Source organism: Zonotrichia albicollis, chromosome 4 (assembly GCF_047830755.1).
Source record: "Zonotrichia albicollis isolate bZonAlb1 chromosome 4, bZonAlb1.hap1, whole genome shotgun sequence".
Taxonomy (NCBI): Eukaryota; Metazoa; Chordata; class Aves; order Passeriformes; family Passerellidae; genus Zonotrichia; species Zonotrichia albicollis.
In genome coordinates, this window is record NC_133822.1 from 814,586 (window position 1) to 830,908 (window position 16,323).

General features: G+C 59.5%; 1 protein-coding gene across 2 annotated transcripts; it reads right to left on the minus strand.

The window, feature by feature from the left end:
• Positions 1-251: 251 nt before the first annotated feature.
• Positions 252-16,323, minus strand: LMF2 (lipase maturation factor 2). Of its 2 annotated transcripts, none has more exons than XM_074540299.1 (14): positions 16,164-16,323; positions 13,905-14,158; positions 12,784-12,812; positions 11,855-12,051; positions 10,268-10,446; positions 7,350-7,488; positions 6,976-7,110; positions 6,759-6,864; positions 5,945-6,041; positions 5,683-5,865; positions 3,054-3,222; positions 2,039-2,150; positions 1,675-1,783; positions 252-735 (listed from the first exon to the last, which is right to left on the minus strand). In XM_074540299.1, the coding sequence occupies exons 1-14, from the start codon at positions 16,264-16,266 to the stop codon at positions 427-429; spliced, it is 2,121 nt and encodes a 706-aa protein (XP_074396400.1). In that variant the 5' UTR covers positions 16,267-16,323; the 3' UTR covers positions 252-426. The 2 variants fall into 2 exon arrangements, with proteins under 2 accessions (XP_074396400.1, XP_074396401.1); XM_074540300.1 differs by lacking the exon at positions 252-735 and adding an exon at positions 1,133-1,195.

A 16,323-nucleotide genomic window follows, 5' to 3' on the forward strand; every position in this document is an offset into this window, starting at 1 on the left:
CACCTGCTCTGAGCCCCTGACCTGTGCTGAGCCCCCACACGGTGGGGCCTGGAGGGGTCCCCAAGGGGTCCCTGGGCACTGGGGATGGGTCCCCCGACATTGGGGCCAGGTTCCCAAGGGGTCCCCGGGCATTTGGGCCGGGTCCCCAGACACTGGGACATGTCCCCAAGCACCCCCCAAACCCTAGGGAGGGGTCCCCAGGAGTGCCTGGACACTGGGGAGGTGTCCCCAGGTAGCAGTGGGAGGTGTCCCCAAGCCCTGGGTGTCCCCCCCAGGCAGTGGGAGGTGTCCCCAAGGCCTGGCTGTGTCCCCACCCCGCATGGCCACACCGTGCTGAAGGCACTGGACCGGGCTGGGGTCCAACAAGCGCTGCCCTCCCAGCCGGGGACTCCCTCCCTGCCCCCCGTTTTTGGGGGGCTCTGGGGGCTACTTCTTCTTCTTGTTGGCCTGCCGGCCCTCGGGCCGTGCCCCCTCTGTGCCAGTGCCCCGTGTCCCCTCTGTGCGTGTCCCCTCGGCCCCCCGGGCCCCGTTGCGCTCCCCCCGGTCCCGGGCCCCTTTGTGGCGGGCGGGGGGCGGCCCCCGGCGGGCCAGGGCCCGCAGCAGCCCCGCCGTGGCCGCCACCAGGTAGAGGGACCAGAGCAGGGCGGGGCCTGACACGGGCTGGCACAGGCGGCGCACGGAGCTCAGCAGGCGCGGCAGCAGCGCCTCGGCCCGGCGGCGAGCGGGGGGCTTGTCCTGGGGGGAAATGGCAGGGGGGATATGGGGTCAGGGGGGATATGGGGTCAGGGGGATTGTCCTGGGGGGGAAAGGGGCAGGGGGGATATGGGGTCAGGGGGGATATGGGGTCAGGGGGATTGTCCTGGGGGGAAAGGGGCACGGGGGATATGGGGTCAGGGGGATTGTCCTGGGGGGAAAAGGGGCACGGGGGATATGGGGTCAGGGGGATTGTCCTGGGGGGAAAAGGGGCACGGGGGATATGGGGTCAGGGGGATTGTCCTGGGGGGAAAAGGGGCACGGGGGATATGGGGTCAGGGGGATTGTCCTGGGGGGAAAGGGGCACGGGGGATATGGGGTCAGAGGGGGAATGGGGCAGGGGGGCTTCTGCTGGGGGAAATGGGTCAGGGGGGATTGTGTTGAGAGAAAGGGGTCAGGGAGGGCTTGTTCTGGGGGTAAACAGGGTCAAGGGGGGCTTGTCCTGGAGAGGAAATGGAGTTGAGATGGGGAGGGGATTGGGGGTGACAGAAAAGGGCCAGGGGTTGAAAAAGGGGATCAGGGTGAGAGAATGGGGTCGGGGGCCAAGAAAGGGGGTCGGGGAGGGGGAGGTGGGGCCAGGGGAACAAGGGATGGGAAAGGGGGGTCAGGGTCAAGGGAGAGAGGGATGGCGGTCAGGGGTGAGGGAAGGGGGGGATCAGGGGCTGAAAAAGGGGTCAGGGTGGGGGAAGAGGGTCAGGGGGCAACAAAGTGGGTCAGGGGACAGGGAAGGGGGCTTGGGGATCAAAGGTGAGGAAAGGGGATCAAGGTGAAGGAAGAGCAATGGAATAGGGTCAGGGAGAGAGCTGGGGCAAGGGAAGGGGGGTCAGGACCATGGCAGGGGGGTCAGGGGTGTTGAAGGACAGGGCCAGGAGCCAGGGAGGGTCTCAGAGCCCAGGGAGGGAGGGGTCACCCCGTGCCCACCTTGAGGCCGTGCTGGCTGAGCAGGGACTCCAGCGTGGGATCCCCCAGGGACACGGCCGGGAAGAACTCCTGCACGTGCTGCCGCCGCCACCACGGAGCTGGGCCCGGGCTGGGGGCACAGGGGGCTCAGTGACCCCAAACCCACCTCCCCAGGGCCGGGCTGGGGGCACAGGGGGCTCAGTGACCCCAAACCCCTCCTCAAGGCCGGGCTGGGGGCTCAGTGATCCCAAAGCCCCCAAGGCTGAGGGCACAGGGGGCTCAGTGACCCCAAACCCCCCCAGGGCTGGGGGCACAGGGGTCTCCGGTGACCCCAAACCCCTCCTCAAGGCCGGGCTGGGGGCTGCAGGGGCCCCTCCCCACTCACCCAGCCTCGCTGGGGGATGTGAACCAGTACTTGTAGAGCTGGGCCCGCAGGAAGGTGGGCGGGCGGGCGTGGAACGGGTACCGGGACTCGTCTGTCTGCACCAGGCGGATCACTGCGGGGCAGGGGCAGAGATGGGGACAGACCGGCACGGGGGGACACCCCGAACGCACCCAGGGACACCCCAAACCTAAATGGGACACCCAAACCCACCTGGGGACACCCCAAACCTAAATGGGACACCCAAACCCACCTGGGGACACCCCAAACCTAAACAGGGACACCCAAACCCACCTGGGGACACCCCCAGGGCTGTGGGAATAACCCAATCATGGACACCTCCAAGGCTGTGGGGATACCCCAAATCCATCCAGGGATACCCCAAACCCAAACAGGGACACCCTAAAACCATGGTGGCACCAATGCTGGGGAGGTCCCACCATAGCCTGGGTCTCCAGAGCCCCCAGGCCCTGGTGACCCCTGTCCTCAGTCACCAGACCCCCCAGCCTCCCATGTCCTCTGTCCCCAGGGCCCCCAGCCCCAGAGCCCTCAGCCCCCCTGCTCCTTGTTCCCAGTCCCCCATATCCCCTGTTCCCCCAGCCCTTGTGTCCTCTGTCCCCAGAGCCACCCAGCCCCCCGTGTCCCCACCCTCCATGTCCTGTCCCCAGAGCCCCCAGCCCCTGTGTCCCGTGGGCCCTGTCCCCTCAGCCCTCCATGTCCCCAAAGCCCCCATGTCCCCTTTCTCCCATGTTCCTCGGCCCTGTGTTCCCTGTCCCCAGAGCCCCCTGTGCCCAGAGCCCTCAGCCCTCCATGTCTCCTGTCCCCAGAGCACCAGCCCCCCAAGCCCCCAGCCCCCCAAGCCCCCTGTCCCCACCCTCCATGTCTCCCATCCCCAGACCCCCTGTCCCCAGAGCCCCCTGTCCCCAGAGCCCTCAGCCCCCCATGTCTCCTGTCCCCAGAGCACCAGCCCCCCAAGCCCCCAGCCCCCCGCGTCCCCAGCCCCGTCCGTGTGTCTGACCGTCGGGCTGTCCCTGCAGCAGGCGCAGCACCAGGGCGCTGAACCAGGGGCTGCTCTGGTGGGGCCCGAGGGCGGCGAACCAGAGCTGCCAGTCCAGGCGGGGCTGGTGCGGGGCCACCACGGCCGGGGCCGCGCTCACGTTCCCGGGCTTGTACATGAACTCGATCTCCTGGGGACGGAATGGCTGCCATGGCAACGGGGACAGACACACCCAGCCCCGGCCAGGGCCTGGGGTCACCTCAGCACGGGAAAGGGACATTGCCACCCAAAATCCTGGGATTCTGTAAAAGGGACACCTCCGGAACCCAGCCCAAGCCAGGGCCTGGAGTCACCTCAGCCTCGGGAAAAGGACATTGACACCCCAAATCCTGGGATTCTGGGGCACCTCTGGAACCCAATCCCACCCAGGGCCCAGAGTCACCTCAGCACAGGAAAAGGACAGTGCCACCCAAAATCCTGGGATTCTGTAAAAGGGACACCTCCGGAACCCAGCCCAAGCCAGGGCCCAGGGTCACCTCAGCCCCAGGAAAGGGACATTGACACCCCAAAATCCTGGGATTCTGTAAAAGGGACACCTCCGGAACCCAGCCCCAACCAGGGCCTGGAGTCACCCCAGCACAGGAAAGGGACATTGACACCCCAAAATCCTGGGATTCTGGGGCACCTCCGGAACCCAATCCCAGCCAGGGCCCAGGGTCACCTCAGCCCCGGGAAAAGGACATTGACACCCAAAATCCTGGGATTCTGGGGCACCTCTGGAACCCAGCCCCAGCCAGGGCCCAGGGTCACCTCAGCCCCAGGAAAGGGACATTCCCACCCCAAAATCCTGGGATTCTGGGGCAGAACACCTCCAGAACCCAGCCCCAGCCAGGGCCTGGAGTCACCTCAGCCCCGGGAAAAGGACATTGACACCCAAAATCCCGGAATTCTGGGGCAGGACATCTCCAGAACCCAATTCAACCAAGTGCCTGGAGTCACCTCAACCCCAGGAAAAGGACATTCCCATCCCAAATCCTGGGATTCTGGGGCAGGACACCTCCAGAACCCAATCCCAGCCAGGGCCTGGAGTCACCTCAGCCCCAGGAAAGGGACATTGCCACCCCAAAATCCTGGGATTCTGTAAAAGGGACACCTCCGGAACCCAGCCCAAGCCAGGGCCCAGAGTCACCTCAGCCCAGGAAAGGGACATTGACACCCCAAATCCTGGGATTCTGGGGCACCTCCGGAACCCAGCCCAAGCCAGGGCCCAGAGTCACCTCAGCACAGGAAAAGGACATTGCCAACCAAAATCCCGGGATTCTGGGGCAGGACATCTCCAGAATCCAGCCCCAGCCCAGGGCCTGGAGTCACCCCAGCACAGGAAAGGGACATTGACACCCCAAAATCCTGGGATTCTGTAAAAGGGACACCTCTGGAACCCAGCCCAAGCCAGTGCCCAGAGTCACCTCAGCCCCGGGAAAAGGACATTGACACCCCAAAATCCTGGGATTCTATGACACGCACATCTCCAGAACTCAGCCCCAGCCAGGGCCTGGAGTCACCTCAGCACAGGAAAACGACATTGCCACCCAAAATCCTGGGATTCTGGGGCAGGACATCTCCAGAACCTGATCCAACCAAGTGGCTGGAGTTACCTCAGCCCCAAGAAATCACCTTCCCACCCAAAATCCTGGGATTCTGTAAAAGAGACACCTCCAGAACCTAATCCCATCCATTGCCTGGAGTCACCTCAGACTAGGAAAAGGACATTGCCATTCAAAATCCTGGAATTCTGTAAAAGGGACACCTCCAGCATATGATCCAACCAAGCACCTGGAGTCATCTCAGACCCAGGGAAAGGATGTTCCCACCCAAAATCCCAGGATTCTGGGGCAGGACACCTCCAGAACCCGACCCAACCAAGGGCCTGGTCCTGCCCAGGGTCACCACAGCCCCAGGAAAAGGAGCCAGGGTGGCTCCAATCCCAGCGAGGGACAGGATGAGAGGAAAGCCTCGAGTTGCAGCAGGGAAGGTTTAGGTTGGATGGTGGGAAAATTCCTCCTGGAAAGGCTCCTGGCACACCTTGGAGTCCCCAACCCCCAGAGAGATTTCAAAGCTGTGTGGATGTGGCACTTGGGGACAGGGGCAGTGGTGGCCCTGGCAGTGCTGGGAATGTTTGGACCCCACGATCCCCATGATTCCAACCAGACCAACGGCACCACTGCCTGCCCCTGCCCTCTGCTGCCCCTTGGCCCTGGCAGGAGGAGCTCCAGGGCAATTCCTTGGCAGGAAGAACTGGGCCTTGGGGCTGCATGAGCTCAGAGCCCCTTCCCAGCCCCGACTGTGTGTCCCCACCCTTGGCTCAGTGCCCAGCTGTGCCCAGGCCAGGCTCACCGCCCAGCTGTGCCCATTCCCATGCCCATCCCAGGCTCACTGTCCAGCTGTGCCCATTCCTGTACCCATCCCAGACTCTGTGCCCATTCCCATGCCAGGCTCACCATCCAGCTGTGCCCATTCCTGTGCCCATCCCAGACTCTGTGCCCATTCCCATGCCCACCCCAGACTCACTGTCCAGCTGTGCCCATTCCCGTGCCCATGCCAGGCTCTGTACCCATTCCCGTGCCCATTCCTGTGCCCAGCCCAGGCTCACCGTCCAGCTGTGCCCGTCGTAGCTGCCCTCCAGGATGACCTCGGGCCGGCCGCCCACGCCGGTCATCCTGCGGAAGAGCCCGTAGGAATTGACCACCTGGAATCGCTCCACGGCCCCGAACATCTGGTGGATGCCGGGCCACAGCTTCCCGTTGGACTCGTGCTCGATGTAGGTGAAGGGCACCTGGGGAGGGCAGGGGGCTCTGTCAGGGCCTGGGGGGGGGTTTGGGGGTGCCCGGTGCCCCCTGGCCCCCAGGCCTCACCAGGCTAACGGCGAACAGGCCCACGGTGGCCGTGGCCATGATGGCCCACTGCAGGGTGGCCCAGAGCTTCCAGAAGCATCCCCGGACACAGGCACAGCTGGGGGGGCACAAATGGGGGGGTTATGGGGGCGAAGAGGATCAGCCCCCCCGGTTTGGGGGGTTAAGACCCTCCCACACTGCATCTGAGTGCACAAATCCCAGAGCGGGGTCACCCCTGCCCAGCTCCCAGCGTGTCACCTCAGTGTCCCCAACGCCCCTGGGGGCACCTCAATTCCACCCACACCCCTGGGGGCACCCTGATGCCTGCCACACCCCCAGGGGCACCCCAGGGCCCCCCATGCCTCTGGGATCATCTCGGTGTCCCCCCACACTCCTGGGGACACCCTCATTTCACCCACATCCCTGGGATCACCTCAATGTCCCCCATGTCCCTGGGATCACCCTGGTTTCACCCACAACCCTGGGGGCACCCCGGTGTCCCCGACACCCCTGAAGACACCCTGGTGTCCCCCACACCCCCTCGATCACCCCAGTGTCCCCCACACCCCTGGGATCACCCCAGTGCTACCCCATGCTCCTGGGATCACCTGGTGTCCTCCATGCCCCCAAGGGCACCTCAGTGTCCCTCACTCCCCTGGGATCACCCCAGTGTCCCCCCCACACCCCTGGGATCACCCCGGTGTCCCCCCCACACCCCTGGGGTCACCCCGGTGTCCCCCACACCCCTGGGATCACCCCAGTGTCCCCCACTCCCCTGGGATCACCCCGGTGTCCCCCACACCCCTGGGATCACCCCAGTGTCCCCCACACCCACCGGTACATGGCCACGAGGATCTCCCAGGACAGGGACAGGGAGGCCACCCCCACGAGTGGCAGTGTCACCGTGCGCAGCCACATGGTGAACTCGTGGTAGGTGAAGGCTGCGGGGGGGACAGACGTGGGTCAGGGACAGCCCTGGGTCAGGGACAGCCCTGGGTCAGGGACAGCCCCCGTGCCCAGGGAGGGGCACACAGCTGTGCCCTGGCACATACCCACTTTGGAGTCCAGCAGTTTCTTGTCCCAGTCCAGCTGCAGGCCGAAGTAGTGCACGGTCCAGCAGAGCAGGAGCCCGTAGGTGCAGAGCTCCAGCAGCGTGCCCAGCACTGAGCCCAGGCTGGGGGGCCAGCCTGGGGCACAGGGGGGGTCAGAGCCTGCCTGGCACCCCCTGGGCACAGCCCCTGCCCTGGGCTGAGCCTGGCAGCTCCCACAGCGTGGTGCCCAGGGGTGCCCCCCACCCAGCCTGGGGCACAGGGAGGGTCAGAGCCTGCCTGGCACCCCCTGGGCACAGCCCCTGCCCTGGGCTGAGCCTGGCAGCTCCCACAGCGTGGTGCCCAGGGGTGCCCCCCACCCAGCCTGGGGGTCTCACCATTGCCCTGCCTCCGGCGGGGCCGGCCCAGCCAGCGCCCCACGTGCTCCTCGTCCAGCAGGGAGAAGGCCAGCACGATGGTCAGCACGTTGAAGAAGTTGTAGTTGCCCGTGAGGATGATGAGGAGCTGCAGCAGGACCTGGGGGGCACAGGGGGGGGTTTGGGGTGTCACAGGGACAGGGGACACTGGGCACACCTGAGCAGCACCTCCAGTGTGGGCACCTCACCTCCCAGTGCCCCCATGGGGACACCCCTGGCACAAACAGACCCAGGGCTGTCGCACTTTTTCTTTATCTCCTTTTAAAGTTTTAAACCTGCTTTACCTTCCTACTAATCCTATCTTGCAACAAAAAGTGAGCATAGCAGTAATGCTAAAAAAACTAAACCCGCCACACCGAGTAGTACACCATCCAAAAAATCCCCGAATTAGTAAAATTCTGAATTAACAAAAAGTGAGCACACCGGTAATTAACCAACAGGAAACCCTCCGTGGTGATTAGCGCACCATCCAAAAAATCCCAAAATTAATAAAATCCTAAATTAACAAAATGTGAGTACAGCAGTAATTACCCAACATCAAACCCAAAACACTCACTAGCACACCACCCAAAAAATCTTAATAAAATCTGAAATCAACAAAAAGTGAGTACAGCGGTACATTAAACTCACCACACTCACTAGTTCAACACCCAAAAAATCACAAAATTAATAAAATCCTGAATTAACAAAAAGTGAGTACACCAGTAATGAACCAACACTAAACCCTCCACAGCGATTAGCACATGAAAAATCTTAAAATTAATAAAATCTGAAATCAACAGAAAGTAGATACACTAATAATTACCAAACACTAAACCCATCACACTCACTAGCCTACCACCCAAAAAATCCCAAAATTAATAAAATCCCAAATCAACAAAAAGTGAGTACACCAGTAATGAACCAACACTAAACCCTCCACAGCGATTAGCACAACACACAAAAAAACCCCCAAAATTAATAAAATCACAAATTAACAAGCAAATACACTAGTAACTACCCAGCATTAAACCCACCATACTCACTAGCAACTACCCAAAAAATCTTAATAAAATCTGAAATCAAAAAAGTGAGTACACCAGTAATTAACTAACACTAAACCCTTCACAGTGATTAGCACACCACCCAAAAAATCTTAAAATTAATAAAATCCCAAATCAGCAAAAAGTGAGTACACCAGTAATTAACGAACACTAAACCCATCACACTCACTAGTACACCGCCCAAAAAATCTTAATACACTCCGAAATCAACAAAAAGTGAGTACACTAATAACTAACAAACACGAAACCCACCACACTCATTAGCACAACACCCAAAAAATCCCCAAATTAATAAAACAAAAAGCGAATACACCAGTAACTGACCAACACTAAACCCACCACACTCATGAAAAATGAATACACCGGTAATTACCCAACATTAAACCCTCCGCACTCACTAGTACACCACCCAAAAAATCACAAAATTAATAAAATCACAAATTAACAAAAAGCGGGCACACCAGTAATTACCCAACACTAAACCCTCCACAGTGATTAGCACACCACCTAAAAAATCTTAAAATTAATAAAATCCCGAATTTACAAAAGTGAATACACCAGTAACGAACCAACACTAAACCCTTCACAGTGATTAGCACACGAAAAATCTTAAAATTAATAAAATCACAAATCAGCAAAAAGTGAGTACACCATTAATTAACGAACACTAAACCCATCACACTCACTACTACAACACCCAAAAAATCTTAATACACTCCGAAATTAACAAAAAGTGAGTACACTAATAATTAACAAACACGAAACCCACCACACTTGTTAGCACAACACCCAAAAAATCCCCAAATTAATAAAACAAAAAGTGAATACACCAGTAACTGACCAACACTAAACCCACCACACTCACAAAAAATGAATACACCGGTAATTACCCAACATTAAACCCTCCGCACTCACTAGGACACCACCCCAAAAAATCACAAAATTAATAAAATCCCAAATTAACAAAAAGTGAGTACACCAGTAATGAACCAACACTAAACCCTTCACAGTGATTAGCACACAAAAAATCTTAAAATTAATAAAATCTGAAATCAACAGAAAGCAGATACACTAATAATTACCCAGCACTAAACCTACACTCACTAGGACACCGCCCCAAAGCATCCCAAAATTAGTAAAATCCCAAATCAACAAAAAGTGAGTACACCAGTAATTAATGAATACTAAACCCTCCACAGCGATTAGCACAACACACAAAAAAACCCCAAAATTAATAAAATCACAAATAACCAACAAGCAAATACACTAGTAACTACCCAGCATTAAACCCACCATACTCACTAGCAACTACCCAAAAAATCTTAATAAAATCTGAAATCAAAAAAGTGAGCACACCCGTAATTAACGAACACTAAACCCACCACACTCACTAGCACACCATCCAAAAAATCCCAAAATTAATAAAATCCCAAATCAGCAAAAAGTGAGTACACCATTAATTAACGAACACTAAACCCATCACACTCACTAGTACACCACCCAAAAAATCTTAATACACTCCGAAATCAACAAAAAGTGAGTACACTAATAATTAACAAACACTAAACCCACCACACTCATTAGCACAACACCCAAAAAAACCCCAAATTAATAAAACAAAAAGTGAATACACCAGTAACTGACCAACACTAAACCCACCACACTCATGAAAAATGAATACACCGGTAATTACCCAACGTTAAACCCTCCGCACTCACTAGTACACCACCCAAAAAATCCCAAAATTAATACAGTGCCAAATGACCCAACCCAAACCCTGCAGCAGCCCCTCTGAAGTGCAGAATGCCCACCCCAGGGTTCAGTGCCCCTGCCCACCTGGCAGTAGAAGGCGAAGAGGCGCAGGCGGCGCAGGGGCGCGAAGAAGAGCACGGGCACGGCCACCTCGATGACGTAGGTGGCCACCACGCTGAGCTTCTGGAACCACACGGGCAGCTGGTGTGCCAGCCATGCCCCCGGTGTGGGGATGCACTGCGTCTCGTAGTGGTACGTCAGAGCTGGGGGGCACGGAAACGGGGGTTTGACAAAAATCCCAAAAATTCACCCCAATCCCGGGTAATCCCGGCTATTCCCATTGCAGAGTACAACCAGGGATAACCAGGGAAAAGCTTTTCAGGGCAAAAATTATTCCAAATTAAGGGGTACCTAGAGGTTGGGTGACACAAAGAGACTTTCCATAACTTCCCAAAAATTCACTCCAATTCTGGGGTAATGTTGATTTTCCCCACAGCAGAGTGCAACCAATATTAAACAGGGAAAAGCTTCCTGGGGCAAAGATGATTCCAAATTAAGGGGCACCTCAGGGTTGGGCAACACAGGGGGGTCCAGGAGGTCTTTCCATAATTTACTGCCCAAAAATTGAACCTAATTCAGGGTTAATGCCAGTTTTCCCAGTGCTAATCAGGGAAAAGCTTTCCGGTGCAAAAAATGCTTTCAAATTAAGGGGTACCTCAGGGCTTGGAGATAGAGGAACGGCTTTCCATAATCTACTCCCTAAAAATGGAACTTAATTCAGGGTTAATGGCAGTTTTTCCCATTGCAGAGCACAAGCAATTCTGGGAATTCCAGAACTGGAATTCTGAATGAAGTGGTACCTTGGGGCTGGAGGACATGGGGGAATTTCGGGGGTGGGGGGGCTTTCCATAATCTACTAGTTCCCAAAAATTCCCTGGAATTCCGGGCTAATGCAGATTTCCCTTACCATGAAATAGAATCAGCGCTAAACAGGGAAAAGCTTCCTTGCAGAAAATCCAAATTAAACCGTACCTCAGATAGAACTGAGGGGGCATGGGAGGGTTTTTCCATATTCTACTTCCCAATAATTCCCTGGAATTCCAGGCTAGTGACTGAACCTCCAAAGCTTCACACCCTTACCAACACCTGAGCCCCCAAACCTGCACCCTTCACCTGTGAGCCCCCCAACAGCTGAACCCCCAAACCTAGAGCCCTCACCTGGGAGCCCCCCAATACCTGAGCCCCCCTCACCTGTGAGTCCCCACCAGGTGGGGCAGCTGCTCATGAGCTTCATAACCTCTAAAACTGGAGAATTCCCTCCAAGAGCTAAGACCCCCTTATGTGTGAGCCCCCCAACACCAGAACCCCCAAAGCTGTGAGCCCTCCCAAACACCTGAACCCCCAAAGCTGTGACCTCTCCCAATACCTGAACCCCCAAACCTGCACCCCTCACTAACACCTGAGCCCCCAAAGCTGCAACCCTCACCTGTGAGTCCCCTCAAGCACCTGTACTCACAAACCTGCATCCACCTGAGCCCCCAAAGCTGCAACCCTCACCTGTGAGCCCTCTCAAGCACCTGTACCCCCAAACCTGCATCCCTCCCCAAACACCTGAACCCACAAAGCTGCACCCCTCACCTGTGATCTTCCCAATCCCTGAGCTCCCCTCACCTGTGAGCCCCCACCAGGTGGGGCAGCGGCTGGTGAGCTTCACCACGCCCGAGGCGAACATGAGGCGGAAGAGGAGCCAGCGCACGGCCCAGAAGGTGACGGCGTCGTGGGGCCTCCAGGCCGGGGACCCCCAGCGCAGCAGGCGCAGGGGAGCCACCAGCACGGCCAGGAACCCGGCCTCCAGCAGCAGGCTGTCCCTGGGGAACGGGGGGGACAGTGCTGAGACCCCCACCCTGCACCCCGCAGGGGCTGGGGACACGGGTGTGCCCTGTACATGGGGCTGGGGACATGGGTGTGCCTGGTATGTGGGGCTGGGGACACGGCTGTGCCCTGTATGTGGGGCTGGGGACACGGCTGTGCCCGGTATGTGGGGCTGGGGACACGGGCATGGCCTGTATGTGGGGCTGGGGACACAGCTGTGCCCTGTATGTGGGGCTGGGGACACGGCTGTGCCCTGTATGTGGGGCTGGGGACACGGCTGTGCCCTGTATGTCGGGCTGGGGACACGGGTGTGCCCTGTATGTGGGGCTGGGGACACGGGCACGGCCTGTGTGTGGGGCTGGGGACACGGCTGTGCCCTGTATATGGGGCTGGGGACATGGCCGTGCCCTGTATGTGGGGCTGGGGACACGGCTGTGCCCTATATGTGGGGCTGGGGACATGGCCGTGCCCTGTATGTGGGGCTGGGGACACGGGTGTGCCCTGTATGTGGGGCTGGGGACATGGCCGTGCCCTGCTTATGGGGCTGGGGACATGGGTGTGCCCTGAATGTGGGGCTGGGGACACAGGTGTGCCTGGTATGTGGGGCTGGGGACAGGGGTGTGCCTTGCCCCCCACCCCCACTGAACCCCCCACCCAGGGGGTCCAGGATGGTTCCCCAGCCCTGAGCCCCCCAAAAGCCCCAAAGGTGAGGGGGTTGCCTGACTCACCACTGGAAGTACAGGAACACCTGGCCCACCTGCAGAGAGGGAGGGGGTGGGGATCAGCCGGGGGGTCTGACACCCCCAGACCCTTCCCCATAAGGAGAGGGGTGGGCACAGAGCCCTGGGCCCCCCTGGCACGGGAGCAGTGGGAGGTGACAGCCCTGCTGTGAGGGATGGCCTCACACACATCTGTTTGTTCTTCCTTAATTTCTGATTTCAGAGGGAAGCGAAACCTCCTCCTCTTCCTCCTCCTCCTCCTCCTCCCACACCCAGCTCTGACCCATGGGAGCTCCAGCCCCAACGCCAGGGAAGATCCAGGGAATCCTGGAATGGTTGGGTGGAAAGGGAGCCCAGAGCCCCTGCAGTGCCACCCCTGCCATGGCAGGGACACCTCCCACTGTGCCAGGCTGCTCCAGCCCCAGTGCCCAGCCTGGCCTTGGGCACTGCAGGGATCAGGGGCAGCCCCAGCTGCTCTGGGAATCCCTTCCCAAAATCCCAGCCCAGGCTCCCTCTCCAGGGAATTCCCTCCATTCCCAGCTCTCCCAGCCTGGCATTGGATCCATCCCCACCCCGACTCCTCTCCAGGAAGGGATTTTGGGCTCTGGGGGCTTCACTGGCAATCTCAGCACTCCAGGAAGGGTCTCCCTTCCCTTTGCCATCCCCAACTCCCATAAAAACCCCTGGGGATGGATTCTGAGTGTCCCAAATGCCAGAATGGTTTGGGTGGGAAGGGCCCTTCAAGCCCATCCCATTCCAAGCCCACCATCCCAGGCTGCTCCAGCCTGGCCTTGGGCACTGCAGGGATCAGGGGCAGCCCCAGCTGCTCTGGCAATGCCAGCCCAGGCAGGAATTGCTCATTGCCAAGATGCCACCCATGGCTGCCCTCTGGCAGTGGGAGCCATTCCCTGGGTGCTGTCCCTCCATCCCTTGTCCCCCTCCAGCTCCAGGCCAGGCTGAATGGGGCTGAATCACCCTGGGACAGTGTGAGGTGTCCCTGCCCTTGGGGGCTGGAATGGGATGGGATTTACAGCCCCTTCCCACCCCATCCCTCCCTGATTCCATCACTGTGGCCCCCCCAGCCCACCAGGAGCCGGCAGGACAAGCCACCCCCGCTGCTGTCCCCGCACCTGGTACAGGGACAGGTAGAACATCCTGAGCAGGGCGAACACCAGGCAGTCCCGCAGCGAGTCGCAGAGCAGCGCGCCGAGCGCCGCCAGCATTCCCAGCAGGCAGAGCAGCTCCATGCCCTGCTCCGTGTCCAGCCCGAGGCGCGGCCCCAGCCACAGCAGCGTGGGGACATCGCGGAGCTGCTCCCACAGCCCCTTCCCGCTCAGCCGCAGCACCCGCCGCGCCGGCAGCAGTCCCTCGCGGCCGTACAGCCCTGCGGACAGCGGGAACGGCACTGAGCACGGCAGGGAGAAAACCGGGATTGAACACGGCATGCCAGGGAGAACCGGGATTGAACACGGCATGCCAGGGAGAAAACCCGGATTAAACACGGAATGCCAGGGAGAACCGGGATTGAGCACGGCATGCCAGGGAAAACACGGATTGAACACGGCATGCCAGGGAGAAATGGGAATAAACCCGGCATGCCAGGGAGAACCGGGAATAAACCCGGCATGCCAGGGAGAACCCGCAATAAACCCGGCACGACAGGGAAAACCGGGATTGAACCCGGCATGCCAGGGAGAACCCGCAATAAACCCGGCACGACAGGGAAAACCGGGATTGAACACGGCATGCCAGGGAGAACCGGGATTGAGCACGGCATGCCAGGGAAAACCGGGATTGAACACGGCATGCCAGGGAAAACCGGGAATAAACCCGGCATGCCAGGGAGAACCGGGATTGAACACGGCATGCCAGGGAGAAAACCCGGATTAAACAAGGAATGCCAGGGAGAACCGGGATTGAACCCGGCATGCCAGGGAGAACCGGGATTGAACCCGGCATGCCAGGGAAAATCGGCAATAAACACGGCATGCCAGGGAAAACTGAGAATAAACCCGGCATGTCAGGGAAAACCCGGTTTAAACACGGCATTCCAGGGAAAACCCGCAATAAACCCCACATTCCCGGGAGAAAACCCGGCATTCCCAAGAGAAAACCCGGCATAAACCCGGCATTCCCAAGAGAAAACCCGGTTTAAACCCCACATTCCCGGGAGAAAACCTGCCCCATTCCCCCGAGAACCCCGGCACTTCTGGGAAACACCTGCAATAAGCCCCACATTCCCGGGAGAAAATCCTGAATAAACCCGCCATTCCCGGGAGAAATCCCGCTATTTCGCCGAGAACCCCGGCATTGCCAGGAAAAAACCCTGCATTCCCGGGGAAAAAAAGCCCGGCATTCTCGGGGAAAAAACCCGGCAAAAACTCGGCATCCCGGGGGGGGCGGGGGGGAAAAAAACAACAAAAAAAAAGAATTCCCGGGGAAAAAACGACCCGGCATAAACTCGGCATTCTCGGGGAAAAAAAGCCGTCAGCTCCACCCGTAACCCTCCCGAGGAGCCGGTGCCGGGACAAACCCGAGGCATCGGGAGTGCCACCCGGCCCGTCCCTGCCTCCAGCCCGGCCCGTCCCCGGTTCCAGCCCGGCTCTCCCGGCCTCGATCCCCCGGGAAGGGCCCAGGTGCGAGGCAGGAGCCGCCAGAGCCACGTGGAAGGGACGGGCGGTGGCGGCTGCTGCGGCTCAGGGACACCGGGAAGGGGAAACGAGGGAGGGAAACGGGAGGAGGGAAAAGATAACGGGGATACGGAGCGATCGGCCGGGCAGCGGGACGGGCACGGACTGTCCCTGCCCCGGCTCTGCCGGTCCCCTCCCGACCCCGATCCCGCTCGACTCCACCGGCCACGTCGCCAGCTCTCTCCCGGCTCTGCCCCGGTTCCCCCAGCCCCACTCCCGGTCCTATCTCGGTTCCCCCGGCCCCACTCCCAGCTCCGTCCCCCATCCCGGTTCTCCCGACCCCACTCCCATCTCTGCCTCGGTTCCCCCGCCCCCGATCCCGGCTCCTCCGGCCCCACTCCCGTTCCTATCCCGGTTCCTCCGCCCCAGTCCCGGCTCTGTCTCGGTTCTCCTGGCCCCACTCCCCGCTCCGTCCCGGTTCCCAGAGCCCTGTCCTAGTTCCCCCATCCCCACTCCCATTCCATTCCCGGTTCCCCCAGCCCCACTCCCATCCGTACCCCGGTTCTCCCGGCCCCACTCCCGTCCCTATCCCGCATCTCCCGGCCCCACTCCCGTCCCTATCCCGCATCTCCCGGCCCCACTCCCGTCCCTATCCCGCATCCCCCAGCCCCACTCCCGTCCCTATCCCGGTTCTCCCGGCCCCACTCCCGGCTCCGTGCCCGTTCCCGGCCCCACTCCCGGCAGTGCCCGCCGCGGTACCGGGGATCTGCACGTAGAGGGAGCCGAAGGCGGCGATGTAGACAGCGGCCAGCCCGGCCAGGAACAGCGCCCGCGGCCGCGCCAGCTCCCCCATGGCGGCCATGGCGGCCCCGGCCCGGCGGCGCGCGGCGCTGACGTCAGCGGTGGCGTGACGTCAGCG

Coding starts and splice junctions, on each gene's coding strand:
- LMF2 (XM_074540299.1), bottom strand. CDS start 16,266: ATGGCCGCCATGGGGGAGCTGGCGCGGCCGCGGGCGCTGTTCCTGGCC. Junction 12,052..12,783: donor GTGTTCCTGTACTTCCAGTG/GTGAGTCAGGCA, acceptor CCCGTTCCCCAG/GGACAGCCTGCTGCTGGAGG. Junction 6,865..6,975: donor ACTGCTGGACTCCAAAGTGG/GTATGTGCCAGG, acceptor TCCCCCCCGCAG/CCTTCACCTACCACGAGTTC.